Source organism: Emys orbicularis, chromosome 1 (genome assembly GCF_028017835.1).
Source record: "Emys orbicularis isolate rEmyOrb1 chromosome 1, rEmyOrb1.hap1, whole genome shotgun sequence".
NCBI classification, from domain to species: Eukaryota; Metazoa; Chordata; order Testudines; family Emydidae; genus Emys; species Emys orbicularis.
Genome location: NC_088683.1, coordinates 132,307,019 through 132,334,542, shown reverse-complemented (window position 1 = coordinate 132,334,542; position 27,524 = coordinate 132,307,019). Strand labels below are relative to the sequence as shown.

Genomic DNA, 27,524 nt, shown 5'->3' with positions numbered 1-27,524 from the left:
GGTTAGAACAAACACCCAGTCACAAATTGTGAAAGAAAGTTCTGTTGACTCAATGCTTACCAGAATTTAGAACCCACCCAGAATGAAACTAGTGGATAGAAGAATGTGTCTCTCCAAGCAGCGTGTACTAAATGCCAGACATACTGGAATATATTGAGTCACTCTGTCAGCATAAAAAATTCTCAATGCCTGGAAAAAGACCACATGATTGAAGTTTTATTACCAGTAGATTCATGTGATGTCAGCCCTTTAGATAATTAATATATTCCCCTCTCTAAGCTTTAAGTCAATCTGGTTTGTTCCCTAATATTTTATTCCAGAGTAGTAGCTCTACTCAAATTTCAATGAAATATACGTAGGCTGGGCCAAATTCTGCTACCACAATTTCACCAGTGCAGATGAAGACACTGGGGTTGAACTGGTGTAACTGAGTGCGGTCCAATGTTTTGAAGTAATTGAGTAAAGCACGCTGGAAATTTTGCCTAATTCTTGATAATGCAGGATTGCAGTACCAATAAATGAATAAAGCTTGGTTAAAGCGAGAGGCCTATGTGTGGAGCTTTAATCTTCAAGCTCCTACTTGCTCTGTGCGGACATTACATATCACATAGCATGCTTCCATAAGAGTGGAGCTTGCCCTGGTGGCATCGTTCCAAATTCCTCCCTTGCTCAACTTCCTCACTGCGCACTGATCCCCATCTGGTTGCCAACTTCCATCCCCAAGGGCAGTTGCACTTTAGCAGTGAAGTGATTTTTGTATGGAGCAGTAAATAGTTTCTAAAAGCATTTTGAAAACCTCCAGGATGCAAAGCACCATATAAAAAACATACAAAAAGAACAGAAACAACTTTGAACAACGGGGTTTAGTATGGGAAAAGGGAATAGCGCAAAGCGGGGGTGGGGGTGGAAGAAAAAGTGCATATTAATATATTGTACTATAAATATATAATAATATGCTGTTTTGTACTTCTACAACATGGGTCAAGATTTTAAAATATATAAATCCAAAATTAGACTGTTACGTCTGTATTTAGGCCCCTGGTCTATTTTCAGAAATGCTGAGTTTCAGAAACTCTTATGCACCTGCCAGGCTGGAAGCTATTAGCTGCTCAGGACTTTTGAAAATCAGGCAGATGCCTAAATATGGACTTGCAGTCTAACTTTCTGAAAGTCTTGGACATGGATTTTTACTTCTGTCCTCTATTGGATGGAATGTTATACTTGCTATCAGATCAGTCTAGTGCAGGGGTCTCAAACTCAATTTACCTTAGGGCCAGTGCCAGTCCTCAAATCCTCCCAGCGGGACAATAACGTCACTGAAGATGGTGTTCAGAAAAGAAAATGTTTATATTGTATTTTTTATTTCGAATTTCTTAGAAATAATAAACCGGTCATACAACTTTATATAATTCTTTGCCTGCCAGAGAGTTTTTAGTGTTTGCCAGACACCTGGCAACGCTTCAGTTCTGTCAGTTGATGTTTGGCCTCAGTGACTGAGCAGTTGAAACCTTCAGGATTGCAGCAAGGTGTGCATCAGATAGTTGAGTTCGGTATTTTGACTTGTTTATATTCGTTGTGGGAAAAAGTGACACAGCCTCCATGGCTGACTCTGCCCCGCAACTAATGATGCTGCCTCCATGGCTGACTCTGCCTGGCAACTAGTGATGGTATCTCTGTCCCTCTCCCCCAGCCAATGGGAGCTGCAAGGGGCAGCACCTGCAGCAGACCGAGCCGGCAGTGTGGCTGCATGCATCTCTCCTCCGCAGGCCACAGTGGGGAGGTTCTTGGGCTGCAGATGACCCGCAGGCCGGGACTTTGAGACCCCTGGTCTAGTGCCTGCGGCTTATTGGAGATGAACGTTCCTATACAAATCCTACTGTGTCATGGGTTAATGACCGAGTCATTATAAAGTAGCCAAACCCAGATCAACTACAAATATAAAACTCATGACATAAGTGATTTATACTCACCGGTGATTCCAAGGATTTGATCGTAGGATTCAAAGGTTAGCAAAGGCTGTGGGAGTTCCCTGAGGAAGGTCTTCAGGATAACAGCAGGAATATGGATATCTCCATAGTCATCAAAATTCACAGGCTTCCCTAGAGGACCAAAAAGGATGATTCCTCAGTTACATGTTTCAACATATCTTTTATTATTGTTTAAAAATTATGTTCCAAACCACAGTTAGAAAAAGAAAACCTTGTTTGCAGCTGCTGCAAAATCTTAACATTGTCATGTTGTACTTTTTTAAATGGAGTTTTATTAATCTAGCTTCAAGAGACTCACCTCAAAAAGACATTTCAGCAAATGAATTCAACACATTTCACAAACTGTTATGTAAAATTATATTTCATTGTCATAACCATGGAAAAACACTAGAGACAAAATGACAAGAAGATACTGCACTGGATAATTTGTAACTAACGGCAGTAACCTACTGAGCATTGAGGCAATGCAATTGTTTATGAAAAACTAGACCATTTTTGACTTAAGCCTCATAATTCATTAACTGCTGCAGATCTTGTAAACTCCAGCTCTGACATCAATTGATGACTCATTATTCAGAAAGCTTTAAATGCCTGTCGTTATCTTTCAGGTTTCTGTATTACTGCTTACACTAATATGACATTTTAGGTTACAAATGGGTTTATGATTAACTAATTACATGAAAGATAGCGATACGGTGTCACCAACAGATACATCATCAATGTGGCCTTTAGAGTGTTATTAATTTAAAGCAACGGGAGGATGGTGACTTACCCTGATTATAGAGTTTATGAACCTCTTTGATAGTTTGTATGCTGGCTGACCTTCTGAACAGGCCTTCTACTCGGAGTCCTGAAAAAATAAAATGAAGGTGCTCTGTGTGAAAGCTGTTGTTCATTGGCTTGTTTTGATGGGTTTAAATCCTATTAGAACAGAGTGAGTGGGTTTGGTGACAGGTACACATGACAGATTCAGAGGCAAGCGTTTTTCAAACACTGCCATTTTGTTGAGTTTAGAGTCCAGCGAGGTTCTTCTGAAGAGGTGTCTGCATTTTGTGATCCATAAAGCCAGGATATAGAAGCAAACATGCTTTACCCTGTAATAGCAATCTGAGCTCATCCTTTAGCACACTTTGTGGAAATAACATTTGCTTTTCTCAAGGTTTTATTAAACACTTTGCAATTAATTTTTTTCTTTCAGGGTAAAGTTTACAAAAGTGCCCACATGACACAGGAGATTAAGTCCCATTTCAAAGATAGTAGTGCCTAATGGCTTATCTGTACAAACACTTATTTGTGGCAAGCTGGGGTGTGAATCTACCCCACACTAGCCTGCCACAGACTAGCTGTCTGTGTGGACCCTGCAGCCATACATTAAAAGTTCCCTATTGCACTTCAATCTATTCCTGTTTCAAAGCAGGGTAGATAAAAATGCACCACAGAACTTTTAGCGCACAGCAGCAGGGTACACATGGAAGTTAGTGTGCAGTAGGCCAGCATGGAGTAGATTCACATTCCAGTTTGCCATCAATTAATGTTCAAGTAGACAAGCCCTTAGACTATTAAAATCATTGGGATTTAGGCTCTTAAGTCCCTTTTGAAAATGGGACTTTGGTCATATAGGGATTTTGCAAATTTTACCCTAAATTTCCCACAAAGGCATTTACTATCCCAAGAGACAGAGAAAACAATGCAGTGAACTTCCTACATTCAAAGCTTTAGATAAACATTTCAAAATAGGACATTTACGTGAACGATTATGAACCTCTTCAATCTGCAAAATTTGGGACAAGAACAAGTTACGAGCTTTCTGGTACTTTTTGTTTCCAATTTGGCATGAAGTCACTTTTCTCTCTCCCCAACCTGTGCTGCTCCACCCAATCTGCATTTCCTGCAAGGCACAGTATAGAGTCTGACTGAGGGTGCTTCATGCTCTGGAATCACTTTCCCTGCTGGTCCAACAAAACTCAGTCTCTTGAGCTTCCGAGGCAGGAGGAACGCTGTTTGCTTGAAGGGATGGCTGCCTGTGTGGGAGGTACACAGATTTTTAGGCAATGTCCTGCCAACACTTTTGCATGTGCTTAACTTAAAGCATGCAAGTAGCCTCACTGAAATTAGTGGTCACGTGCTTTAAGTTAAGCACATGCAAAAGTGTTTGCGTGAACAGGGCCTTATTTTGGTTTGAGAGTGTTTTAAGTAGAACTAGTTACAACATTTTTGCTGAAATATGCTGTTTCATCAAAGCTTAAAGTGTTTTGCGGAGATGTATTGGTTTCCACAAAAGTTTTGATAGGCAGGTTTTTAGATCAGGGAGGGAGAGACTCTCTATCCCGGTAGGTAGGACACTGGCCTGGCATGTGGGGGGACTCATGTTAAAGTCCCTGCTTTCTCTCCTACTTCTCTGGTGTGTGAGCTGTGAAAAGACAGAGCCACTAGGGGGTATACGGCAGGCAGATATAAGCCTGTGTATGCAGAAAATAAAGTCGGTCTTGTATTCACTTCCTCCGCAATGTCCTGGGTCTCTGTAAACGCTACCCTCACTCCATTTGTGTGAAAATATTCTAAAGGTTTTATTTTTGCTCTAATGTGAAACTGAATTGTTGTCCTTGGGTCAGCTCTAGTTTTTAGTCAATATGTTAATTATCATAAATTCACCCAAGTTGGTGTGTAAGGGTGCACTTCATAAAACATAGGTTAATATATTATTTTTAGCCATCTACTGAATGATGTTCATGAGAGTGCGAGTCAATATAATAGCAGGATCAAGAATGTAAACTAGTGGTAAAACCTAAATAGAAATAAGTCAACGGAATTTGAATGGACATCCAACTAATATTTACAGTGTGTACAAGAACATCTATTAGTAATTTAATTCCAAATTTTGCAAATATTTAAATATCTAAATTTAAAGCTAAGCATGGGCATGACTATTTGCAGGATATGGGGCTAATACTAAACTTCAGAACATGTGGTCAAATCTGGAAGAGTTATGAATGACAGTATACCAGAAAACCCACTTACACAGAGGCTAGGAGGGACAATATAGAGTGTGTGTATTAGAGGACCAAATAGCTATCTGAATGCTTGTTTTACTCCCATCCAACCATATTTAAATTGAATAAAGTTATTGCAAGCCACATCAACTGTTCTGTTAAATTTATAGCTCAACCTGTATGAAACTACAGTTCTGAAAATGGTAGGCAAAATAGGCATTGCCTTTAGCAAACAATCAATACAATAATTTCCTGAGAATTTAAGAGTTTTACCTTAGCTGCCATTGGTGCAGAGAGTATTTTCTAGACAACAAGTTTTCCTTGGGATGGATCTCATAATTGTTCACTATTTCATTTTAATGAGTTTATTTAACAGTTAATGCCTTTATCGGATGTGGCTCTCCCTCTATAAACTGCTTTGTAATAAACATCCACTTTTAACATGTTTATTCCTTTATCGGGTATGCTTTACAGTGAGCTTTCCTGGGTCTAATTGAATACATTAATCTGAAGTGCAGACAGCAACTGTGCATGCCTAGCACTGAGTCTCATCGTTGTTACAATAATTATACTTAATACCAAACTTTTGCCAGGTAAGTTTCTTAGTGGTCTTATGGGCAAAAGTGACTTTAAGCTTCACCTACAGAAACATGGAATATTGATGGCACCTATGCTGTTTTCAGAGGTAATCTTTCGGGACAAATAAAATGTAAGCAATAAATGGTAATTTGTTTTACCACAAGCACCAAGCAGACAGTTACCAAAAGTAGGTTTCTTCCAGACCCTTTAACCCCCCCACCACCAATCCACACATACAACTATTTAAATTAACCAATTTTGATTACCTTTAAGTCAGCACAGCTATCCTTAAAGCAAAACTCCTACAACTAATTTCTCTTTTCCCTTGGGAAGTGAATTGCATGATTTTGTTTTCTCCCAAAACCAGCAATATTTTTCCTCAGGTGGAAAATGTGACCCTTTTATAAAGCATGGGTCATAACTTTAGCAAAAAGGTGGTAGAGGAAGAGTCATTTTTTTGTAGGAATAAAGACAGCTTTTTTTCTGACTGATTCCTTTTGACCTTTGTAGTGTGTAGGAATTGGAAAGTATCCCTTTAAAAAAGTTAGTATTCCTCGTGTGGATCTCACTCTCAGAAGCCACCAAGAATCTTGCCAGAACAGAAATGTATGTGTATATATGTAGCCTTGCATGATGTATATAGTTAGTAAACTTAGCGTTCGGACTCCACGGTACCTGTGTGGGTCCTTCATATTATGTTGTTGTGTTAAGAGCGAGAGACACAACTACCTTTTTGAGTAACTTAGTACTATTTAGCACCAGGTCTGCCAAGCACGTTAAAAGAATGCTCTTAATTTTGCAGCGGACACATCAGAACCAATAAGAGCACTGGAAGGGCAAAAAAGTAGCTTCTGCAAACACTGTCCCCATTCTGAGGCATTATTGCTTAGAACGCTGCATTTTTTTTTACTTTTACTTTTTTTCCTCCAGTGAGACCAATTCAACTATTTTTTAGGTCTGCATAAATCAAGGTATAAGGTCTGGTTTAACACAACTTTAGGACAGTAGTTTAATTCCACTTCTGTAGAGAGAAAGATACTCCCCTTGGCAGACAAGTTAAACTACTTTGCCATTAATAGCATATTCCAGCCCTACAGTATAAACAGTTGTATGTATAGACGATGGACATATATTACACACAAGGTTTACTTTAAATGCTTGCTTATGATTTTGAACAATTTAGAAACATTCCATTGCAATTCCATGTCATGCACCCATATACCCCACTCCAACTGGCAGACCCTCAGCTGGCGTAAATCAGTTTGGCTTCACTGAGATCAACAGAGCTGTGTTAATTAACAGCACCTGAAAATCTGGCTCAGAAAGCCCAGAATTAAAAATAAAAAAAGTTGGACATTATATAGAAAGGGACAGTGATCTGAATGGGGAAGCGGTTGTATTGTCCTACCATGTGTATTCACTGACAAATAATTGCATAGCTTGGGAACTTCACTAGTTAAGTATTCAAACTATTTCATAATCATAATTGGAAATAGCTTGATACTCTATACTGCCTTTTAAATAAAAGGATTTTACTGCCACAGACAGAATTTTACAGTGCAATATCATGGCCTGTAACGGCACCATATATAGTTATAGTACATTGTGTTACACTCAGAACTAAAATCATTATAGTGCAGATAAAAATATCTTCTAAAACACCTCGAGACTTGTTGTGCCATAGGAAGAACACACAGGAATATTTAAGAAGGGTCAAAACTGATTTCTGTGTTACAACTTTGCTGAAAAATTGTTTGCAAGAGAGAGAGAAATTAGAAACTCATTAGATTCCTCTTTCAAAATGAGAGCTAATTACTTAAATTCTTACTGCTAAAAGGAGTGATGGGCCTGCAATTATATTAGAAAGCATCACACTGCCTGAAGCACTATACATAAAATACCCAAACTTTGTTTTAAAACTAACCACTTAGGGGTAGATTCTGCCCTGCCCTCACATTGGAACACAGTAGGGGTTTGAGGAAATGGCATAAGTAACCTTCCTTCCTCGGTGTGCTGCTTGTGTAAGGCAGATACCTCATACCTTGTGTAACAGCAATACCTGGGCTTTGTTGGTAGCAGGGGCAGCTCTTTCTACTCCTCAGGGGTGTACAGTGCCAAGGATACATGGGGAGGAGGTGAGGCCATGAGTCCAGACCCAGGCAGACCAGCAGAGAGCAGCTAGTTATACTCCACCCAACACAGGGGTGTAGCAGTGGTTGCCTCCATGTGGAGCAGTGTGATTGCTCTGTGCTTAAGTGGCACAATCTAGCCCTTGGATTTTAGAATGAATAGGTTCAAGTTACAGCTGATATCTTTGAGCACAGATTATTTATTATACGTGGGCACCAACAAAACGTAAGTGGTTCTTATTACAAGGTTTATTTTTACCTTGAGGTTTCTGCAGACATCTCAACCACACTTGAGATGTATAGTGTCTCAGTGAACCCTGGTAAAAATATAACTTTTGTGAAAAACACAAAAGCCAAGAACTCTGAAATGTATATTTAGCCATTCTCACACTTGCCCGGTGTTGCATTTTTAATGTTATTTGATATCATACAAACTTGATAGAAGCGTAGGCCAATGGGCAGATTCACCAAGCTGGGGCAGGCCAACGGCTTGATTCAGGACAAGTTTTATTAAACAACGGAAGAGACAATAGGCTCAAAGGAATACAAAATGCTAAAATACTTTCCTGCTTTCTGCCAGCTGGGAAGGGGAGAAGCCCTCACTGGCTACTATGCAGAGCATGTCCCAGTTCAATCCCTGGCTTCATGAGCCATGGGAGTAAGGAATACACTGGGTCTCCCTAGATCACTATGGGCATTTAAACATCCTCCACTGGAATCTTCTGAAGAAAGTCCCTGCTTGCAGCTTTCTGTACAGGCCTGCATTCCTGAAGATGCATGCGTCATGGCCCTTACCAGATCACCGCATGCTGACGTCAGTGAAACACCCACAGTGATCCACAAGCGCCTGCAATACCACAGAGCAGTACTCCTTTCTACTGATGTACTCAGTTGCAAGATGGTCTGGCGCCAAAATTGGGATATGCGTGCCAGCTATTGCCCCGCTGCAGTTATGGTATCCCACTGCTGCAAAGCCGTCCACTACAGACTCATAGACTTTAAGGTCAGAAGGGACCATTATGATCATCTAGTCTGACCTCCTGCACAACACAGGCCACAGAATCTCACACACCCACTCCTGTAACAAACCCCTAACCTATGCCTGAGTTATTGAAGTCCTCAAATCATGGTTTAAAGACCTCAAGGTGCAGAGAATCCTCCAGCAAGTGACCCATGCCCCACGCTGCAGAGGAAGGCAAAAAACCTCCAGGGCCTCTGCCAATCTGCCCCTGGAGGAAAATTCCTTCCCAACCCCAAATATGGCGATCAGTTAAACCCTGAACATGTGGGCAAGACTCACCAGCCAGCACCCAGGAAAGAATTCTCTGTAGTAACTCAGATCCCACCCCATCTAACATCCCATCACAGACCATTGGGCATATTTACCTGCTAATAATCAAAGATCAATTAATTGCCCAAATTAGGCTATCCTATCATACCATCCCCTCCATAAACTTATCAAGCTTAGTCTTGAAGCCAGATATGTCTTTTGACCCCACTACTCCCCTTGGAAGGCTGTTGCAGAACTTCACTCCTCTAATGGTTAGAAACCTTCGTCTAATTTCAAGTCTAAACTTCCTAATGTCCAGTTTATATCCATTTGTTCTTGTGTCCACATTGGTACTCAGCTTAAATAATTCCTCTCCCTCCCTGATATTTATCCTTCTGATATATTTATAAAGAGCAATGATATCTCCCCTCAGCCTTCTTTTGGTTAGGCTAAACAAGCCAAGCTCTTTGAGTCTCCTTTCATAAGACAGGTTTTCCATTCCTCGAATCATCCTAGTAGCCCTTCTCTGTACCTGTTCCAGTTTGAATTCATCCTTCTTAAACATGGGAGACCAGAACTGCACACAATATTCCAGATGAGTTCTCACCAGTGCCTTGTATAACGGTACTAACACCTCCTTATCTTTACTTGAAATACCTCACCTGATGCATCCCAAGACCGCATTAGGTTTTTTAACGGCCATATCACATTGGCGGCTCATAGTCATCCTGTGATCAACCAATACTCCGAGGTCCTTCTCCTCCTCTGTTACTTCCAACTGATGTGTCCGCAATTTATAACCAAAATTCTTGTTATTAATCCCTAAATGCATGACCTTGCACTTTTCACTATTAAATTTCATCCTATTACTATTACTCCAGTTTACAAGGTCATCCAGATCTTCCTGTAGGCATGATCTACCTTTTGTAAAACCATGTTGTATTTTGTCCCAATTACCATTGACCTCAATGTCCTTAACTACTTTCTCCTTCAAACTTTTTTCCAAGACCTTGCATACTACAGATGTCAAACTAACAGGCCTATAGTTACTCGGATCACGTTTTTTCCCTTTCTTAAAAATAGGAATTATTTTAGCAATTCTCCAGTCTTAAGGTACAACCCCTGAGTTTACTGATTCATTAAAAATTCTTGCTAATGGGCTTGCAATTTCATGTGTCAGTTCCTTTAATATTCTTGGATGAAGATTATCTGGGCCCCCCAATTTAGTCCCATTAAGCTGTTCGAGTTTGGCTTCTACCTCGGATGTGGTAATATCTGCCTCCATATCTGCATTCCCATTTGTCATCCTACCATTATCCCTAGGCTCCTCATTAACCTCATTAAAGACTGAGGCAAAGTATTTGTTTAGATATTGGGCCATGCCTAGATTATCCTTAACCTCCACTCCATCCTCAGTGTTTAGCGGTCCCACTTCTTTCTTTGTTTTCTTCTTATTTATATGGCTATAGAACCTTTTACTATTGGTTTTAATTACATTTGCAAGGTCCAACTCTACATGGCTTTTGGCCTTTCTCACTTTATCCCTACATGTTCTAACCTCAATAAGGTAGCTTTCCTTGCTAATCCCTCCCATCTTCCACTCCTTGTAGGCTTTCTGCTTTTTCTTAATCATCTCTCAGAGATGCTTGCTCATCCAGCTTGGTCTACAACTCCTGCCTATGAATTTTTCCCCCTTTCTTGGGATGCAGGCTTCTGATAGTTTCTGCAACTTTGACTTGAAGTAATTCCAGGCCTCCTCCGCCTTTAGATCCACAAGTTCTTCAGTCCAATCCACTTCCCTAACTAATTTCCTTAATTCTTTAAAGTTAGCCAAAAACCCTAGTCCCAGATCTATTTTTGTTTATCCTTCCATCTAGTTTGAACTGAATTAGCTCATGATCACTCGAACCAAGGTTGTCCCCTACAACCATTTCTTCTATGAGGTCCTCACTACTCACCAAAACCAAATCTAAAATGGCATCCCCTCTTGTTGGTTCTTCAACTACTTGGTGAAGGAATCCATCAGCTATCGCATCCAGGAAAATCTGAGCCCTATTATTATTACTAGCACTTGTCCTCCAGTCTGTATCTGGGAAGTTAAAGTCTCCCATGATCACACAATTCCCATTAGTGTTTACTTCATTAAAAAGATTAAAGGGGTCTATATCTATATCCATACCTATATATAGGGAGGGATAGCTCAGTGGTTTGAGCATTGGCCTGCTAAACCCAGGGTTGTGAGTTCAATCCTGGAGGGGGCCACTTAGGGATCTGGGGCAAAATTAGTACTTGGTCCTGCTAGTGAAGGCAGGGGGCTGGACTCAATGACCGTTCAAGGTCCCTTCCAGTTCTAGGAGATAGGATATCTCCATTTATTTAATTTAATCCATATCCAAATCGGATCCCGGAGGTCTGTAGCACACCCCAAGCACTATCTCAGGGGAGGCTCTAGTAGCTTTCTTTCCCAATGTGATTGTTGCCCAGACAGACTCTGTCTTATCCATTCCATCACTTCTTATTTCTTTACAGTCTACCTCATCATTGATATACAATGCTACTCCACCACCTTTGCCTTTATTTCAGTCTTTCCTAAACAGCACATAGCCTTCAATACCTGTACTCCAGTCATGACTACTATTCCACCATGTTTCTGTTATCCCTATAATATCTGGTTTCACTTCCTGCACCAGTAGCTCTAGTTCCTCCATTTTGTTACCTAGGCTCCTTGCATTAGTGTACAAACATCTTAATTTTTGCCGTTTGGCTTCACTGACATTCTTTACCCGATTAGGCACAGACATTCTACCGCCAGTATCACCTGCTAGAATAGTATCTACACTACCCTTCCTCCTTACGTCCATTCTCATACCCACAGCTGTATCCTTTCTTACTTTGTTTTCTTCCTTCTCAATGTTAAATTCCGGCGTGGAGATTACCTGGACATCTCCCAACCATCTCCCCCAAATTCCTAGTTTAAAGCTCTCTTAATCAGTTGTGCCAGCCTCCATCCAAGAAGTCTATTTCCCTCCTTACTCAGGTGAAGTCCATCCCGAGAGAACAGTCCTCTGTGCATGAATGCTTCCCAGTGGCCATACATCCTAAAGCCCTCCTTATAGCACCACTGCCTAAGCCATCTGTTGATCGCCACAATCTTGTCACACCTTTGTTGCTCTTCTCTAGGAACAGGCAGAATCCCACTGAAGATCACCTGAGCCTCGATTTCCTTAAGCATCTTCCCCAGCCTGGCATAGTCTCCCTTGATACGTTCCAGCGAGAATCTAGTCATATCATTTGTTCCCACATGAAGGACAATCAACGGATTCTTTCCTGCTCCCATTAGGATCTATTTCACACACATTGCCAAGAGTCATAGTCCTTTGTAGCAGGATGTGATTTAATGGCCCTGCACACTTGCGTTAATGCAGACCCAACTGTACACTTCCCGACTCCAAACTGATTTGCGACTGACTGGTAGAAAAGGCAGCTCTCATTTTGGTGTCCTTGTGCTGCAGTGCCGGGGCGAGCACTGCACACAGTTCCAGGAAGGTGGCTTTCTGCATCCGAAAGTTCTGCAGCCACTACTCAACATCTCAGACGTGCATAATGACGTGATCCTACCATTCAGTGCTTGTTTCCTGAGCCCAAAAGTGACGGTGCACAGTGTGCACTGCTCTGTGAATGCCAAAAATAATCTGGTGTTTCTTTCCATGGTACACAGCAGGTCAGGCACTTCTGATTCCTGTTCAGATTGGGAGCTCATGATATACTGCATGACCATCTGCGATGTGTTCATAACAGTGACCACAACAGTAGAGAACAGTGCAGGATCCACCCTTTCAGACAGAGATGGCAGGTGCACAGTAAACAGGGGCCATTGAAAAATGCTATGAAATGCAGTCTGAAGCCCACAGAATGATGGGACAGAAAAAACTGCATCATGGGACATTAAGCCCGCACCCACGATGCACTGTGATCCACTCTGCCGTCCCACAACTCCTAGCTGTAGAAGGTGGCGAGTAGCACACGGGGATAGCTACCCACAGGGCAGTGCTCTCTCTATCAATGCTAGAGCACCAACTGTGGACGCACTCTGCCAACAGAAGAAGTGTTGTGTGAACATGCGCAAGCGATGTAAATATACTGGTTTTTTTATCATTGGCGTAACCTGTGTTGACAAAACTCTGTAGTGTAGACAAGGCCTTATGTTATGGACTAACAAAACTACTTAATATTTGGAGAAAAAATAATTATGGGATGATTCAAGTAGATTTCAGCCTTGGCTGAGAACAAACCCTCCCCTCATGAATCTGGGATTGTCTCCTTTATACAGTTTGGATCTTTGATCCTTAGAGACTGTGAACAGGTGATCAGTCAGATAATGGGTTTCTCCTCAAGATGTAGCTTCGAAAAGCTAGGTCTGGAGATAGGGAATTTGCATCCCCTCCTCCAGGTATTTCCACCCACTTAGCTGTATAAATTCACATTGTTTCGTATAGTCCTCTGAAGCTCATAACACTTCTCAGAGTTCACATTGCTCAGGTTTCCTACCTAGAGGTGTTATATACAATTCCGCAGTAGTACATAAACATTTGCATTTTTAATACAATGTACTCCTAAAATGCTTAAACTTAATTCAATAAAGTTTGTCCAGTATATTGCAGGAAATTGCCATATCTCTCACACCTACCTTATAGCAATTTCATCTAGATCACATTTCCCTAATCTGCTTATGACAATGTCATGTGGGAAGGTCAGAAGCGTTACTAAAACCAAGATATAGCATGTCTACTGCCCCCCCAACTCTCTGCACCCACCACTTGGCTAGTAGCTGTCAAAGAAGGAAATTAGGTTGGTTTGGCATGATTTGTTCTTGACAAATCCATGCTGACTATTCCTTATAACCCCATTATCCTCTAAGTACTTACAAACTGATTGTTTAATAATTTGTTCCAGTATTTTTATATGTATGGAAGTTAGGCCGACTGGTCTATAATTCCCTGGGTCCTGTTTATTCCCCCTTTTAAAGATATGTTCTATGTTTGCGCTTCTATATGTGAAAGAAAGCATAATCAAATATCATACAAATTTTAAATGAATCAAGCTATACAGCACCACAGAATCTCTATTGCTAGAAATCCCATGCTTGAATAATAAGAATATAGCAATAGGAATATAATACCGACCACCTGAGCAGGATGGTGATAGTGAAATGCTCAGGGAGATTAGAGAGGCTATAAAAATAGAAAACTCAATTACACTGGGGGATTTCATCTGTCCCCTGGGTACATGTCACTTCAGGACAGGGTGCAGAGATAAAGTTTCTAGACACCATTAATGTCTGCTTATTGGAGCAGATAGTGCTGGAACTCACAAGGGGAAAGGCAATTCTTGATTTAGTCCTAAGTGGTGCACAGGAGGTGAATATAGCGGAACCATTCAGTAATAGTGACCACAGTATAATTAAATTGAATATCTTTGTTGGCGGAGAGGCAATACCAAAGAAGCCCATCACAGTAGCATTTAACTTCAGAAAAGGGAACTACAAAAAAATGATGAAGATAGTTAAACTGAAATTAAAAGGAACAGTCACAAGAGTGAAATGCCTGCAAGCTGCATGGAAACTTTTAAAAACACCATAATAGAGGCTCAAATTAAATGTACACCCGCAAATTAAAAAAGAAAAAAGAGAACCAAAATAGTGCTTAGTGGCTCAACAACAGAGTAAAAGAGGCAGTTAGAAGCATAAAAGGCATCCTTTAAAAATTGGAAGTTGAATCCTACTGAGGTAAATAGAAAGGAGTATTAACTCTGGCAAGTCAAGTGTAAAAGTATAATTAGGCAGGGTAAAAAGAATTTGAAGAGCAAAAGACAAAAAAAAGTTTGCTGTTAGTTTTTGTACGTACAAAGTATAAGAAGCCTGCCAAACAGTGTAGCCACTAGATGATCGAGGTGCTAAAGGAGCACTCAAGGAAGAAAAAGCCATTGCAGAGAAGCTAAATGAATTCTTTGCATCTGTCCTCACTGCAGAGGAGATTCCCACACCTGTGCCATTCTTTTTAGGTGATAAATCTGAAGAATTGTCTCAGATTGATGTGTCAATAGAGGAGGTTTTGGAACAAATAGATAAATTAAACAATAACTAGTCACTAAGATCAGATGGTGGTATTCACCCAAGAGTTCCGAAGTAACTCAAATTGAAATTATAGAACTACTACCTGTGGTACATAACCTATTCTGTATCAGATGACTGGAGGATAGCTAATGTGATGCCAATATTTTTTTTAAAGCTCCAGAGGAGATCCTGACAATTACAGGCCAGTAAGCCTAACTTCATTTGGGTTGAAACTATAGTAAAAAACAGAATGATCAGAAACAGATGAACACGATATGTTGAGGAAAAATTAACACAGCTTTTATAATCTATTAGAATTCTTGTAACATATGGACAAGGATGATCTAGTGATAGGGAATATTTGGACTTTCATAAAGTCTTTGACAAGGTCCCTCACCAAAGGCTCTTAAACAAACTAAGTAATCATGGGATAAGAAGGAAGGTCCTCTCATAGATCAGCAACTGGTTAAAAGATAGGACTAAATGGTCAGTTTTCAGAATGGAGAGAGGCAAATTGTGGTGTCCCCCAGGATTCTGTAGTGGGACCAGTCCTGTTCAACATGTTCATAAATGATCTGGAAAAACGGATAAACAGTGATGTGGCAAAGTTTACAGATGACACAAAATTACTCAAGATAGTTAAATCCAAAGCAGACTGTGAAAAGTTACAAAGAGCTCTCACAAAATTGGGTGACTGGGTAACAAAGTTGCAGATGAAGTTCAATGTTGATAAATGCAAAGTAATGCATATTGGAGCACACAATCCCAACTGTATATACAAAATGATGGGGGTCTAAACTAGCTGTAACCACTGAAGAAAGATCTTGGAGTCATTGTGGATAGTTCTCTGAAAACATTTGCTCAATGTGCAGCAGCAGTCAAAAAAGCTAATAGAATACTAGGAACATTAGGAAATAAACATTAGATAATAAAACAAAAAATATCATAATGCTACTATATAAATCCATGGTATGCCCACACTTTGAATACTGTATGCAGGTCTGCTCACCCTATCTCAAAAATGATATATTAGAAATTGGAAAAAGTACAGAGAAGGGCAATAAAATGGAAGGGCTTCCATATGAGGAGAGATTTAAAGAATTGGAACTACTCTATTTAGAAAAGAGAGGACTAAGGGGAGATATGATAGAGGTATATAAAATCATGAATGGTGTGGAGAAAGTGAACAAGGTAGTGTTATTTACCTCTTAACATAACACAATAACCTGGGTCCACCCAATGAAATTATTAGGCAGCAGGTTTAAAACAAACATAAGGAAGAACAGCTTCACACAATGCACAGTCAACCTATGGAACTCGTTGCCAGGAGACGTTGTGAAGGCCAAAACTATAACTGGGTTTAAAATGCATAGAGGGTAAGTCCATCAATGGCTATTAGCCAAGATGGTCATGGATGCAACCCCATGCTCTTGGCATCTCTAAGCCTCTGACTCCCAGATGCTGGGACTGGACAACAGGGGATAGATCACTTGATAATTGCCCTGTTCTTCTCATTCCCTTTGAGGCATGTGATTGGCCACTGTCAGAAGACAGAATACTGGGCTAGATGGACCACTGGTCTGACCCAGTACGGCCATTTTTATGTTCTCCAGTCCTCTTAGGATCTTACCTGTCCTCCATGAATTCTCAAAGATAATTGCTAACTGTTCAAAGATTGCTTCAGTTAGTCCCTTAAGCACTCTAGGATGAATTTAATCAGTTCCTGACACCTTCTAACTTATCTAAATATTCTTTCACCTGTTCTTTACTGATTTTGGCTCGACTTCCTTCCTCCTTATTGTTAGTATTAATTGTGTTGAGTATCTGGTCACCATTAACCTTTTTAGTGAAGACTGAAGCAAAATATGTATTAAACACCCCAGCCTTCTTGATGTGATCAGTTAATAACAGAGGAGCAGAGGACCTATATTTTCCTTTGTCTTTCTTTTGCTCCTAAGGTATTTAAATAACCTCTTCTTATTGCCTTTTATGTCCCTTGCTAGATGTAACTCATTTTGTGCGTTAGCCTTTCTGATTTTGTCCCTTCATGTTTGTGCTATTCTTTTGTACTCTTTCCTAGCAATTTGTCCACTTTTTATAGTATTACTTTTTGATTTTCAGGTCATTAAAGAGCTCTTGATGGAGCCATATTGGCTTCTTACTATTCTTCCTATATTTCCTTTGCACTGGGATAGTTTGCAGTTGTGCCTTTACTATTGTCTCTTTGAGAAACTGCTAGCTCTGCTGAACTCCTTTTTCTCTTAAATTTTATCCCTTAAATGTTGACTTCACTTGGTGAATTTCAGTGGTCTTTGTCCTGCATGACATCAGACTAGATGATCATAATGGTCCCTTTGGGCCTTGAAATCTATGAATTATGAAAAACTCATGACTTCTGTTAGGCCCTAAAGTGAGAAGTTGTCCCAATCGCTACATTTCCCACTTCATCCCCATTTTGTGTGTAGTCTGTCTTTCAAACTGCAAACTTTTTGGGGTATTGGTGGCAATGAGTAAACATATACATTTAAATTATAATAATTAATACTAACAACATTATTAGCATAACAATGGCACCTCAGACAGGGATTCCTTAAAAAGTTCCTGTGTGATTAAAAGCTAAGAACTTGCCAATCCCTATTAAGTGATTATCAACATACAGTCCCTTGTTAGCCCAATAATCGGTGTGGCAGAACAAGATCTGAGTTTGGAGGCCATCTTGGGATTCTTTCCCTTCAGGCTAATGAAGGTTACTTTGTCTCTCTGTGTGAAAAGGGAGTTTGGACTCCCTTCTACATAGTTCCTGGCTGCTGCAGCTTGAGAGGTGGAGACTTGTTCTGCTTTGGTGCAACACCCTAAAAGATCATCACGGCTACCTCCTGCTCTGCTTAGCATGTGCTTTGCCACAGGAATCTTGTCAGCCAGGACAGGATTCCAACCAGGTGGACTTGGACACAATTGGTTTTGTGCCTGAGACTGAACTGTAGCCTTCACTGTGGGTGCAGGGAAGAACTGCTAGCCAGACTCCCTGAGGTTGCCAGAAATTGATGGCAGGCTGCTTCTCTGAGGTCCCCAAATTCTAAGTACCTGATCTAAAGCTCACTGAAGTCAATGGAAGTCTTTGAGAGACTCTAGCTTTAGTCAAGGCACTAAAATTGTAGTGAACAGCAGGTACAATGAGATCTACGCTCTTTTAAGCAGGTTCAAAAGTGAATGCCCACCATCTACTGGTTAACACTTTGACTGCATTGCATGTGCTAGGAGGCTGCGGATGTCAGAAAACTTCCCAATTCACAAACCATGGTCGCTTAGAAACATGGTTCATAATGAACTCCCTATGGTTGGAAACATGGCAGCCCTAAACAGATCTGTGCTTAAGTGGGGGATAGCAGATCACTGGGAAAGTCCATCCCCACAGCAGGTGCCTGGAGCCTACATCAGAACAAAGAGAAAGGAAAAAGGAGAAGTCCTTAGGCTTGCCAGTGCTTGGCTAGAATATGTAGCTTTGAAAAATTACAGAGGAACTGAATGTATCCAGACTGAGAACTTTTGTTAAAAAGCATCATCATACTTCCTTAACCCCTACCCTTCACAGGCTCTGCAAAATGTGCTGAACAAGCTGGTGGATTATAGTTGCTTTTTAGCCAAAAGAATTTAAAAAACATTAAAGGATGTGGTCTGGAGAAAGCCCAAGGATTATTACTGCCCACCGGGTAACAAAATCACTTCATCTGGAAAAGACTTTGCAATGACAAGGCTGACCCAGTGCTTTTCCTCATCACAACACTGAAAACTGAAAGCCTGCTCTTTTTCTTTTGTGCTTTTCATGTCGCTGCTATAGCAGACAGAGGGTATCTAGGCCAGACGCAGCAGTTGGTGAGGCGGGAGAGCGTGGGATCAGTGTAGCAGTGAACTAGAGAGAGCATCAAGAAAGAAGCAATATAAGAAGTACAGGAGGTGAGGTACCAAATCTGCCCAGCAGATTGTTACGGAAAGACACATTGTTAGAGGATAATCATGGTTACAGTACCTTCATTTCCTGCGGAACTGCTAAGATATTCAAGATGAAGTCCATGTGTGTGCACTGCTCCAAAAACACAGCCAAAAACTCTCAGAAAATGTTCACTGATCGAACTGTATTTTTATAATTAGTTTCAAGACAATAAATTTGTCATAATTCAAGACAACTTCATCCTTGGTTTAACTCTGCACACTTCAGTGGGGTAACATGAGGGAGGGATTTAATCTATTAAGATTAGTATGAAATGAGCATCCTAAATGTATTAAACTAAAGTAACAGTCAAAATCTTGATGGTGGGATGTGTCTGGAGTAGAGCTAACTGCTTTCATCTTATGGTGGTTGGTGTACTGTATTGGAACATGCACTATAGCTTCTGGAGATTATAAATTACCCATTTACAATCACAGAGATAGTCTGCAGTTGCTGCTAATTCCCTTGCCTGAACACATTCCTAGCAGCGAACAATATGCATTCTCTACATCTAGCCACAGGACATTGGTCACATGTTACACTTGTAATGGTTCCATCTTCTAATTTGGCCTGGAAGCATGACTCCTGCTTACAGTTAAGTGAGGCTCCAAAAAGTGGACCTCAAGTGGATCCAAACGTTCTCACTAAAACCCCCCAGTAGAGGTGCTCACATACTGAAGATCTGAGGTTAGTATTAACAGCAGAATTGGCCCACTCTCCATTATTTGACCTCTGGATACTGCAGGTGATTGAAGGCAATCCATATGTCTTTGAGAGGAAAGGCGCCAACTGTTCTATACACCTTTATGGATGCTGTATTCAACTTCTTGCCAATCAGCAGTAGGTATTCATTCGTTATCACCCTCATTTGGACATATAGATAATATGCCAATGAATTATTTTACTGTAGGTATGAATACAACATGGATTGTTATTTAATGTGTAATAAATTAAAATTTAGCCTACATGGCCTCCTGATTAGACCAAGAAACTATGGGTCAATCCCCGGGCTCCACTAAATTCAATGGGAGTTCTGTCATTGACTTCAATGGAGCCAGCATTTCAGTCAGGGAGTCACCAACAGTGCAAGAGGTGGCTTTTTTTTTCTTTGCAGTGATTAGTATGGATCCTTTCCAGAGGCAGTTTAAACAGGTTTGAATCATTTGAGTTCTGGGTTAAAATGAGCTAATAAACTCAAACCAAATCTCACTGACCATGACCATGAATACTGAGGGTAAAATTCACTCCATTCAGAAGGCCAGCACAAAATCTAGAGTGGGATTTACGTCAGGGCTGGCTCCCGGCACCAGCTAATGAAGCAGGTGCTTGGGGCGGCCAATACAAAGGGGCGGCACTCCGTCCGGGTCTTTGGCGGGAATTCGGCGGCGGGTCCCTCAGTCCCTCTCTTTCTCTTTGAGCTGCTGCCGAAGTGCCGCCAAAGAGGAAGAGAGGGAGTGAAGGACTTGCCGCCGAACTGCCGCTGAAGAATGGAGCGGCGAGATTGAGCTGCCGCTGAAGTGCCGCCGATCGGCTTTTTTTTTTTTTCCCCCCCGACGCTTGGGGCGGCAGAAAACCTGGAGCCGGCCCTGATTTACGTGCTACATAGGCCTTGTGTGGGCCCACTTCTGAAGAGGGGTGACTTATACCCTGAATGCATACTGTTATTCTTGGTATTGGTGTACCATCAAAACAAATAACTTAAAAAAAAAAAAAAAAAAAGGAAATCTCAGATAATACTGCCTTATTTTGGGTGCTAAAACAGAGCTGAACATGGTTTCCACCAGAAGCAAAACAAAATATAAAAAGCAAACCAACAAAAATCAGCCAAGATTTCTTCTAAACCCATTCAAAAGGTTTCCCATCCTTAGTGAAATTTTTGGCACACTAAGTCCAAAGAGAATCCGAGCCAGTGTTTTTTCATTTGGATTTATCCATGTTCTGTTGTTAAAGATTCACACAGCTCTTATCTTGACTCTTGGGTTCCATTCCTTTTCTTCCACTGACTGACTATATGACCTTGGGCAAGTAACTGAACCATGCCATGTCTCAGTTTAACCATCCATAAAACAGGGATGATACCGGCATCTACCCCACAGGGCTGCTGTGAGGCTTCATTCATGTTTGTGAAACTCTGAGATCGTTGGATGAAAAGTGCTATGGAAGTATTATTAAAAATAAAGGCTCAAAGTGCACAGTTGCAATGCACCAGGAGAGAGACCAGGAACCAGAATGTGATGCTCTGAGAGTCAGAAACTGCTCCCTGTCCGTCCCACCGCCTCTTCTCTAGTGGAAAGTAAACTACGTGAACTCTGTATCTGTCACACAATGCTGCTTCTTTGCACTGATCAGCTGCACTGGCTGATGCATTTATGGTGGAGCCAAGACTCCTCCCACAAACTCCTTGGCCAGCTGTGTGGGAAGGGACGTAACACCCTTTTGGGTAGTTGGCATCTCATGCTCCCATATTTCCCTGCATGGGCGTATAGGGCAACTGACAACGCGGCCCTTAGTTGGTAATGGATATACATTTTATATACTATAAATGCAGGGTCTGACCTGCAGTCAAAGGAACTTTGATATCAATGGGAATATTTTGCTGAGTGAGGACTGCAGGCTCACTCCTGTAAAGTAGATTTTTTTTCAAGTCTCAGTTTCTTATAACATTGATTTTTTTTTTTTTAAAGCTGAACTCCCCATTGATTTTTACTGGGAGTTTTACTTAAAAAGAAATCAATGGCACAATGTGGGAGAGGACGTGTATTTCAAGCATTCTTTTTTCACTTACCATTTCCAGCACCTGAAAGCAAAAAAACAAAAACAAAAACCCACAAGCGTTTTTTTCTTATGGGACAACAATGTAATAATAAAATAGCCCTACCAGAGTTTTTGTCAGTTGAGGTCTCTATTCAGCAAAGCACTTGAGCATATGTTTGGTTCTCACTGAAGCCACTGGTTTCTTTGGGATCTAAGCATATGCTTCAAATTAGATATGTGCCTAAGAACTCTGGTGAATTGGGCCCTGAGATCTGTATAATTTCATAATGATACCCTTGTGCAGATGTTTTCCCCCACCCACCCCCAAACAAAAACAGATCTCACCTTTACTTTTCAGGTAGGACACAGTTTGCTTCATTACTGGTGGGATTAGTTGCCCTTTATTTTTGTCCTTGAGACTGTTGAAAGAAAATAAAAGTGCCACCGCATTTAAATGACATTTATAGACTAAAAGAAAGGAGTAGCCTCCAAATAAATCTAAAGAGATGCATTTTATACATACATTAAGCAGGTGCCTGCACCACACAAGAGTTTTTCTACAATTATAAAAAATAACCTCCCCCCACAAGGCTCTAATGCTAACCCCAGCCCAAACCAATGCCCTATTGAAACTAGAAAGTCCAAGTTTTAGACAAAGAGCCATGTCTAAATGCCTTTTTTCCTTGTAGAAATATCTATCTATCTATCTAATCTATCTATCTATCTATCTATCCACACACACACTTCATGCCGAGTAATAAGTAAGTGCTGTTTACTGTTCTGAAACAGAGTCAAGGACAAGAAGGCAGAATGATATTCCAGACTAACTTTACCCCACTTTTGATTGTTTTCACTCTGGTTATTGTTCTCTTAGATTAGCAAGCCACAGCAGGGTGGCTTATAACAATGCGGCAGTGACGACAATGGTGATGTTTTTGATTGGATTTTGCTGTACGTCTTTAGTGGAAGGGTTTTAGGAAGGCTTAAAGACAGACAGAGAAGGAGTTTGCTGTGAACGTTTTATAATAAGTCTTGATCAAGGGATGCTGCAAGTTTACTGGGCTTTTATCATGTTGATTTTTCTTTGTCATTTGTCTCCTTTTAAGCTACTGTGTATGTATAATTAAAAGGATATTGTACTATTTATTTTTGAAGGCAACGTGATGCAGTGAGGTTGAGTTTATTAATGCTCTGAATGATTCCCATGAAATGAGATTTCTCTCTCTCTCTCTTTCATGAGTGAGCAGCTGAGGCTAAAATCGCACACAGCGTTTTTTTGATCTAGACACATCAGAAAATTCTGCAATTTTCTCCCTTATTTAAAAAAAACAACAGAAAAATATGTTTGGCTTTGACAGGTTTTGAAAGTATACCAACAAGATGGTCAGTATTTGCTGAGCATTCTGTGACGTTGTGCAGTCTATATGGTTTTATAAAAATATGATAATAAGTGAATATCATGTAACTGGGATATGCTTCACGCAAAAGGTCTCTTGTAAGGTATCATTACAAAGCTTATAATTTACTGAGTGTGATCATCCTATTTGTATAAATGTATCACTCTTCTATCAAAAACTAGAAATATAAAATATAACTCTGAGGGCCTATTGTAATTATGCAAAGTGTGGGCCATTAATGGTGGTTTGAAATCTTGATGACTCCCATTAACCAGGACCATTGTCTGCAGATGGCTGTGTTTTACCTGTGAGTCTTCCTGTATGTGTGTGTGCTGGCAAGTGGGTAATGAAGTCTTGCAGTAACATGTGATCATGTCACCTGAACTGGACTCCATCTTTAACCTGGTGCTTTTCCAGTGAGGGGGGGTGGAAACCCAGAGGGACAAAGGGTTCCCGCCTTATGCAAAAGATATATAAAGGGGTGGAACAGAACAAAGGGGAGAGAGGAGCCATCATGAAGAATCCCCTAGCTACCACCTGAGCTGGAACAAGAGCTGTACCAGGGGAAAGAATTGTGCCCAGGCTTGGAAGGTGTCCAGTCTAAGGAAAAAACTTACTGAAGCATCTCTGAGGGTGAGATTATCTGTATTCAGTTTGTTTAGACATAGATTTGCGCATTTTATTTTATTTTGCATGATGACTTACTTTGTTCTGTCTGTTACTAGTTGGAACCATTTAAATCCCACTTTCTGTATTTAATAAAATCACTTTTTACTTATTAATTAACTCAGAGTATGTATTAATACCTGGGGGAGCAAACAACTGTGCATCTCTCTCTATCACTGTTATAGAGGGCGAACAATTTATGAGTTTACCCTGCATAAGCTTTATACAGGGTAAAATGGATTTATTTGAGTTTAGATCCCATTGGGAGGTGGGCATCTGAGTGCTAAAGACAAGCACACTTCTGTGAGCTGTTTTCAGGTAAACCTGCAGCTTTGGGGCAAGTAATTCAGACCCTGGGTCTTTGCTGGAGCAGACGGGAGTGTCTGGCTCAGCAAGACAGGGTGCTGGAGTCCTGAGCTGGCAGGGAAAGCAGGAACAGAGGTAGTCTTGGCACATCAGGTGGCAGCTCCCAAGGGGGTTTCTGTGATCCAACCCATCACACATTCCACTAGTGTTTTAAAGCACTCAACAATCAAAAAGGGCAGATCGCAGGTTTAAGCATGGTATATATTTACATACATAGTTGTGTGTTTCCTATTTGAAATCAAAATCATGTTTACTATCAAACTCTCAGCACTAAGAAAAAGAAATGTAGAGGTCTGTGAATGTGTTAATGATCTTTGAGAGATTGCAATCACTGTGGCTGATACACAGAAAATATAAGATGTTCATCCAGGATCACACATGCATCAAGCCATACCCTCCCAGCACTATGATTAGTTGGAATCGCTCATGTGGAAGGGTATGCTTTTTTCATTTCAGATATATTATGATTTCTTCTCTCCCACAACCTATGTGGTTTGCTTGTTATTTTGTAAAAATAAATGAATTAAATTAGTTAAGGTATATTTAACAAACTCTGAGAGCTGGTAGGTAAAGGCCCAAAAGGAACAAAAGCTAAGGGAAAAAGGAGTTCAGGAGAGCTGGCTGTTTCTCAAAGAGACAATATTAAAAGGCACAACAGCAAGCTATCCCAATGAGAAGGAAAGATAGGAAGAACAGTAACAGACCAATATGTCTGCATAAGGAGCTCTTTAATAATCTGAAAATCAAAAGAGAAATCCTACCGAAAGTGGAAACAGACAAATTGCTAAGGAGGAGTACAAAAGAACAGCACAAGAAAGTAAAAACAAAATCAGAAAGGCTGTGGCACAAAATGAATTATGCCTAGCAAGGGACATAAAAGGCAATGAGAAGAGGTTCTATAAATAACTTAGGAGCAAAAAAGAAAAACAAAGAAAAGAGTGGGTCAACTTCTTAAAGGGGAAGTAGAGCTAATAACGGAAAGAAGGCTGAGGAGTTTAATGCCTATTTTGCTTTAGGGCATGTCTACACTTACTGGTAGATCGGCACTGTTGCAATTGATGCAGCGAGTGTTGATTTAGCGGGTCTGGTGAAGACATGCTAAATCGATGGGAGAGCACTCTCCCATCGATTTATGTACTCCACCTCCCTGAGAAGCGTAAGGGAAGTCGATGGGAGACACCATCCCATCGACACAGCATAGTGTAGCCACCGCGGTAAGTGGATCTAACTATGTCGACTTCAGTTAAGTTATTCACATAATTGAAGTTGCGTAAGTTAGATTGATTTACCGCAGTAGTGTAGACCAGCCCTAAGTCTTCACTAAGAAGGTTAATTGTGATCAGATGCTTAACACAATGTTAACCACAAGGTGGAAGGAACATAAGCCAGAATGAGGAAAGAACAGGTTAAAGAATATGTATACAAGTTAGATGTATTCAAGTTGTCAAGGTCTGATGAAATTGATCCTAGGTACTTAAGAGAGTAGCTGAAGCAATCTTGGAACCATTAGAGAGGATCTTTCAGAACTCATGGAGGACTGGTGAGGTCCTACAGCACTGGAGAAGGCAAACGTAGTACCTATCTTTAAAAGTGGAGACAAAGAGGATCCTGGGAATTACAGACCAGTCAGCCTAACTTCAATACCTGGAAAGACACTGGAACAAATTATTAAACTATCAGTTTGTAAACACCTAGAGGATAATAGGGTAATAAGTGATAGCCAACATGGATTTGTCAAGAACAAACAATGCCAGACCAACCTAATTTCCTTCCTTGACAGGGTTACTGGCCTATTGGTTGGATGTGGAGAGATGCGGGGGGGGGGGGGGGGGGGCAGTAGACATGCTATATCTTGGTTTTAGTAAGGCTTCTGACCTTTCCACATGACACTGTCATAAGTAGGGCCCTACCAAATTCACGGTTCATTACGGTCAATTTCACGGTCACAGGATTTGTGCTGTATGGCTGACGGTGCACATGTGAAGAGCAGCAATTACTACTGGCATTTTGGAATAAAAGATGTCTTATACCTCCTGTTTAAATAGCAGCAATACAGCAGAATATTTTCATATGTCTGCATCATATTATAACAATAGGCCAGTTTTAAACGGATCAGTTCTAACACACACACTAGTCAGGGAAAGTATTTTCTGGAGTAGACTCTATTATTAGTTAGTGCAGCATGTTACATGTTGAATGATTTAGTTCTAGTTTTTGGACTAGTGATAACTCACTTAAGGTGCTGAACATTGTTCTCAACCACCATTAAGTATTCTTGGTTGATAATCTCTCTCTCCTTTTCATTTTCCCCCCTCTATGACATGCTGAGATTCAGTTTAGAATTTTTCTTTCCCCCTGGTCGCACATGCACTGCATACACAAACAGGAAAGATTACAGCAAAAATGAAAGCACCCTGAAATATTTGATAATGGTTCAGTGTTTAAAAACAAGCTGAAGCTGTGCGATTGTTGCAATTCCTGCATTTCCCCTCTTCTCCTGCCCCAGCCGTGGCAATCATTAGATGAACTAAAAATTTTCCTCCCTTTCCACAACAAGATTTTTAAAGCCAAATGGAGACAATTGAGAATGATGCCAATAACTAGCCAAGGTCAACACTGCGCTCTGCACTGGAGCTCAGCTGTGGGGTTCCTTGATTACAAAGGCAATAGAGTGGAGCAACAGGAGTTTTACAGGAGCTTGCAGGGTGTACGCCAAAGGACAATGCCACAGCCTGGCACATGTTGTGATTTTTTTAATTAAGTGTTGAAAACTGGAACCTCATTCATGCATTACAATTGTATTCATCAGATCAATATAAGATGAAGATGCCTTGATTTTTATTTTCTTGCATTGTATTTTAATAAAATCTTTAATGATGGTTTCTTTTGGAATAGCAACAGTGATGCTGCCTCTTTCCATTTAAACCAAGGAAGTGCTAATAGTTCTGCATAACCAATATCCGTGTCTATCTATATTATATTGTGGAGGTGGGCTTGGTGAATGAACAGAAAATATGTCCTGTTTTGTATAGGTATTCTTGTGTGCTGTATATGGATATTATTTGAAATTCCTGGATTTATGAATATGTAACTTAGTGATGAGTAACAGCAGGTCTTTATGTCCCACAATACTCAGTGCCCACTTCATCTGAGCATAAAGAACCTAGTTCAGCAAGTTACTTAAGCTCATGCTTAACTTTGAACATATGAGTGGTATCATTGACTTTGAGTTGGGGCCTCACCTCTCAATAAATTAGTGTTCAAAACAAAGCATGGACAAAACAT

General features: G+C 40.5%; 1 protein-coding gene across 2 annotated transcripts in view; it reads right to left on the bottom strand.

Annotated features, from left to right (window-relative positions):
* The window catches only part of ARHGAP8 (Rho GTPase activating protein 8), a 349,789-nt gene that overhangs the window by 5,590 nt on the left and 316,675 nt on the right, over nucleotides 1-27,524 (bottom strand). For both annotated transcript variants that reach the window (XM_065403237.1, XM_065403264.1), the window contains 3 exons: nucleotides 22,156-22,229; nucleotides 2,761-2,838; nucleotides 1,971-2,099 (listed from right to left, as the gene is read on the bottom strand). In XM_065403237.1, coding sequence (XP_065259309.1) covers nucleotides 1,971-2,099; nucleotides 2,761-2,838; nucleotides 22,156-22,229 — 281 coding nt within the window. The remainder of the gene's footprint in view (nucleotides 1-1,970; nucleotides 2,100-2,760; nucleotides 2,839-22,155; nucleotides 22,230-27,524) is intronic.